The 5,195-nt window shown below is 48.7% G+C and overlaps 1 protein-coding gene across 1 annotated transcript; it reads left to right on the top strand.

Annotated features, from left to right (window-relative positions):
* The first annotated feature begins 2,026 nt into the window (after positions 1–2,026).
* On the top strand, positions 2,027–3,875 carry GNG8 (G protein subunit gamma 8). Its single transcript, XM_082231433.1, has 2 exons — positions 2,027–2,131; positions 3,594–3,875. The coding sequence occupies exons 1-2, from the start codon at positions 2,048–2,050 to the stop codon at positions 3,720–3,722; spliced, it is 213 nt and encodes a 70-aa protein (XP_082087559.1). The 5' UTR covers positions 2,027–2,047; the 3' UTR covers positions 3,723–3,875.
* Positions 3,876–5,195: the final 1,320 nt, after the last annotated feature.

The following is a 5,195-nucleotide window of genomic DNA, read 5'->3' as shown; positions in this document are numbered from 1 at the left end:
CTTCCAGTGAGCACTCAGGGCTGATTTCCTTCAGAATGGAAAGGTTGGATCTTCTTGCAGTCCATGGGACTCTCAAGAGTCTCCTCCAGCACCATAATTCAAAAGCATCAATTCTTTGGCGGTCAGCCTTCTTTATGGTCCAGCTCTGACTTCCATACATCACTACTGGGAAAGCCATAGCTTTTACTATACGGACCTTTGTTGGCAAGGTGATGTCCTCTACTTTTTAAGGTGCTGTCTAGGTACAAAAAACAAAAATGACAACTTTGGATCCGGCACAGAGCAAGCATGACTCTGTGTCTCCAGCTTCCAGCCCAGCTCTCAAACACAACTATCTAGGAGCTAGGAAAGACCCATCCATTAACCTGGAGGCCATAATCAGTTTTCACTCTTGCAACCTACTTCTTTTGGGATGTTGATGAGGGTCAGCAATGGCCAGCTATGGTCATTGTCTTGCAAAGAAACTTGTCTGATCAGTTCAGCAACCTGCTCTGTTAGATTCCAGCCCTCATCAGGTACAGGAACCCAATAATTGGAAGGGGCTTGGGGCATCATCCAGACTGATCCCACCAAGCTCACAACGGTTTATTCTGAGAGATCAATAATGGCTGTGGTTTGCTCTGCTGAAATTACGGCTTCTGTGAACGTTGCTGTTTCCTAGTTCTGCTGGATCTCTCAGCGGCGTTCGATACCATCGACCATAATATCCTTCTGGACCGTCTAGAGGGGCTGAGAGCTGGGGGCACTGTCATACAGTGGTTCCGCTCCTTCCTCCTGAGCCGTGTTCAGAAAGTGGGGGGGGGATGAGTGTTCAGACCCCTGGGCTCTCACTTGTGGGGTGCCTCAGGGTTCCGTCCTCTCCCCTGTGCTTTTTAACATCTATATGCAGCCGCAGGGAGAGATCATCAGGGGGTTTGGGCTGGGTGTTCATCAGTATGCAGATGATACCTAGCTCTACCTCTCTTTTAAATCAGAACCAGTGAAGGCGGTGAAGGTCCTGTGTGAGTGTCTGGAGGCGGTTGGAGGATGGATAGCGGCCAGCAGATTGAGGTTGAATCCTGACAAGACAGAAGTACTGTTTTTGGGGTCTAGGAGGTTGGCGGGTGTGGAGGACTCCCTGGTTCTGAATGGGGTAACTGTGCCCCTGAAGGACCAGGTGTGCAGCCTGGGAGTCATTTTGGACTCACAGCTGTCCATGGAGGCACAGGTCAATTCTGTGTCCAGGGCAGCTGTTTATCAGCTCCATCTGGTTCACAGGCTGAGACCCTACCTGACCGCAGACTGTCTCGCCAGAGTGGTGCATGCTCTGGTTATCTCCTGCTTGGACTATTGCAATGTGCTCTACATGGGGCTACCTTTGAAGGTGACCTGGAAACTACAACTAATCCCGAATGCAGCAGCTAGACTGGTGACTGGGAGCAGCCACCAAGACCACATAACACCGGTCTTGAAAGACCTACATTGGCTCCCAGTACATTTCCAAGCACAATTCAAAGTGTTGGTGTTGATCTTTAAAGCCCTAAAAGGCCTTGGTCCAGTATATCTGAAGGAGCATCTCCACCCCCATCGTTCTGCCTGGACTCTGAGGTCCAGCGCCGAGGACCTTCTGGCGGTTCCCTCATTGCGAGAAGCCAAGTTACAGGGAACTAGGCAGAGGGCCTTCTCGGCGGTGGCACCTGCCCTGTGGAACGCCCTCCCACCAGATGTCAAAGAGAAGAACAACTATCAAACTTTTAGAAGACACCTGAAGGCAACCCTGTTTAGGGAAGCTTTTAATGTTTGATTATATTACTGTATTTCAATATTTGGTTGGAAGCCATCCAGATTGGCTGGGGAAGCCCAGCCAGATGGGCGGGGTATAAATAAATAAATAAATAAATAAATAAATAAATAAATAAATAAATAATAATAATAATAATAATTAATCTGGGAGGAGAGGGCTCAGAGGTCAGTTGTTTCCACTGAATATTACTATCTGCCTGTCTCTTTCTCTCTCTCTCTCTGCCCACCTGCTGACCACAAATCCACTCCAGCCGGGTGAGGGATAATGTCTAACAACATGGCCAAGATTGCAGAGGCGCGGAAGACAGTGGAGCAGCTGAAACTGGAAGTGAACATCGACCGGATGAAGGTGAGCTTCCCCATCTCCTCTCCTCACCTACTGCATGAGGTGCACTTCCATGTACAGTGGTACCTTGGGTTACATACACTTCAGGTTACATGCACTTCAGGTTACAGACTCCGCTAACCCAGAAATAGTGCTTCAGGTTAAGAACTTTGCTTCAGGATGAGAACAGAAATCGGGCTCTGGCGGCGGCAGCAGGAGGCCCCATTAGCTAAAGTGGTGCTTCAGGTTAAGAACAGTTTCAGGTTAAGAACGGACCTCCGGAACGAATTAAGTACTTAACCTGAGGTACCACTGTATACAACACCATGTTTCAGTTCTGTGCGGTGAAGCAGCTGAACAGTCTCCAAGGGCAGCCCGGCCTGCCGTGCTTAAGTGTTGCAAAAGGCGTGCTCACTAGTTCCAACGAAAGAAGAACGTCAGACGAAATTAATGGACTATGCAGAATTGGACAAAATGACAGGAAGGATTCGAAACCTGCCGGACCAGAGATTTACAGAAGATTGGAAGAAGTATAGGAATTATTTGAAGAGCAACTGTAATCAACAAATTACGCTAGTAGGACTACAAGAGGTTTTGTAAGGAGAAAGATATGAAGTGTTACAAAGTAGGAAAAGATAGAGATATTGGTTATGAGTCTGAAATGTAATAGGGAAGATAAGAAATGCATACTAAGAGATTAGATTGGAAAATTTTCAGACAGGACATATGGAAGTCGAAAAAATTGAGTAAGATGTAAAAGTATGTTTAATTGCTGTTGAAAATGATATGTTAAAATACATACATACATACACACACACACACACCGTATTTTTTGCTCCACAAGGCGCACCTGACCATAAGGCGCACCTAGTTTTAGAGGGGGAAATCAAGGAAAAAAATATCCATCCTGCTCATTGTCTTGGCTTGTGCCATAGCCGTGAACAGCCTCTCCCGGCTGGAGGGGTTGCACTCGGCTAAAGGGGTTGCACTCGGCTAAAGAGGACAGCGAGTGGGATGCATCCTGCTCCCTGTCTTGGCTTCTTTAGCTGTCTATGGCAGAAGCCAAAACAGCGAGCAGGATGGATCCCGCTTGCTGTCTTGGCTTCTTTAGCCGCACACAGCCCCTCCAGCCAGGAGAGGCTGTGCGCGGCTATGGCAATTCCCCCACCTCCCGCAAAAGCCCACAGGAGCTGCGCACCCTTTAAGGAGCGCGCGGCTCCTGCGGGCTTTTCTACGAGGAGGGAGAAGGAACTGACTGGCCACATCAGTCCCTTCTCCCTCCTGGGGAAAAGCCCGCAAGAGCCGCGCAAAGCTTGTGTGCGGCTCTTGGGGGCTTTCCCCGCCTGCCTCCCCCCTGCATTCGCTCCATAAGACGCACACACATCTCCCCTTACTTTTTAGGAGGGGAAAAGTGCGTCTTATGGAGCGAAAAATGCGGTGTATATATATATATATGGCGTGCTGACTCTCTCTCCCTCCATGCCAGGTGTCCAAGGCAGCGGCCGACCTCCTTGCCCACTGCGAAGCCCACGCCAAAGAGGACCCACTGGTGACCCCAGTGCCATCTGCGGAGAACCCCTTCCGCGAGAAACGGCTCTTTTGCATCGTGCTGTGAGCCTGGAAGCGGATTGGACGGGAGAGACAAATGGCAGACTCCTCCCACTTCCAGACCAGGGCGGTGGTGGGCGGAACTTCCTCTTGTATGTTCGTGGTACACCCTGATCCCCTTTCCAATCCCCTGGTCCTAACCTGGTCCTATCTCCATCCAGCAAAAAAAAAAAAAAAACCCACAAAAAAAACCACAGGACTGTGTGTATTCTGTAGAGAAAACGTGTCTTAGCTTCTTCTTTTTTAAAGCAAGTTACTGGTCCTCATTGCTGTCAAAAATAAGCTTGTCCGGTCTGTGTTGTTTCCTGATCCCAATGATAAACAAATAAACCCTGGTATGTGTACATAGAAATATAGAATCATAGAATCCTAGAGTTGGAAGAGACCACAAGGGCCATCGAGTCCAACCCCCTGCCAAGCAGGAAACACCATCAGAGCACTCCTGACATATGGTTGTCAAGCCTCTGCTTAAAGACCTCCAAAGAAGGAGACTCCACCACACTCCTTGGCAGCAAATTCCACTGTCGAACAGCTCTTACTGTCAGGAAGTTCTTCCTAATGTTTAGGGGGAATCTTCTTTCTTGTAGTTTGGATCCATTGCTCCGTGTCCGCTTCTCTGGAGCAGCAGAAAACAACCTTTCTCCCTCCTCCATGTGACATCCTTTTATATATTTGAACATGGCTATCATATCACCCCTTAACCTCCTCTTCTCCAGGCTAAACATGCCCAGCTCCCTTAGCCGTTCCTCATAAGGCATCGTTTCCAGGCCTTTGACCATTTTGGTTGCCCTCCTCTGGACACGTTCCAGTTTGTCAGTGTCCTTCTTGAACTGTGGTGCCCAGAACTGGACACAGTACTCCAGGTGAGGTCTGACCAGAGCAGAATACAGTGGCACTATTACTTCCCTTGATCTAGATGCTATACTCCTATTGATGCAGCCCAGAATTGCATTGGCTTTTTTAGCTGCCGCGTCACACTGTTGGCTCATGTCAAGTTTGTGGTCAACCAAGACTCCTAGATCCTTTTCACATGTACTGCTCTCAAGCCATTATGGTGTCATGGTGACCATGACAGTTTCTCTGGTAGGCAGATGTGCCCACAGGCCCAAGAAAGTTGGCAACCTTCTGCCCCAGGGGCTGGGAGGGAGGAAGTGACCTCAACATGGGTTGATCTAGATGAGCCCTGATGATCCCTTCCAATTCAGCAATTCTATGGTTCTATGATCTCCTTCCATTCAAGGAATCGCCCCCAGGGTACTGTTAGAGGAGAATTCTACCTCCCATCTCCTCCTTTGTTTTTCCTTTCCAATAAATGTTGAACTGATTATTTCCACGCCTCTTTCCTGTTTCCACCAACCACGCTCTCGGGGCATTGAGTCCACAAGAGGCAAAATGTCCTAATGGGGGTGGTGTTCTTTGACGGTTATCTCACTTTTCTGCGGAACAGCAGCAAGACAGAACAGTTACCTTAGCAGCCTTT

This window comes from Podarcis vaucheri (genome assembly GCF_965113315.1).
Source record: "Podarcis vaucheri genome assembly, chromosome: 7".
Taxonomy (NCBI): domain Eukaryota; kingdom Metazoa; phylum Chordata; class Lepidosauria; order Squamata; family Lacertidae; genus Podarcis; species Podarcis vaucheri.
Note: the sequence above shows the minus strand (reverse complement) of the source record. Positions and strands in the feature narration are given on the sequence as shown.

Bases quoted from the DNA above. Each gene is read 5' to 3' on its own strand.
- GNG8 (XM_082231433.1), top strand. From the start codon at position 2,048: ATGTCTAACAACATGGCCAAGATTGCAGAGGCGCGGAAGACAGTGGAG. The intron at 2,132-3,593 runs GTGAGCTTCCCC...CCTCCATGCCAG, and splicing joins TGAACATCGACCGGATGAAG to GTGTCCAAGGCAGCGGCCGA.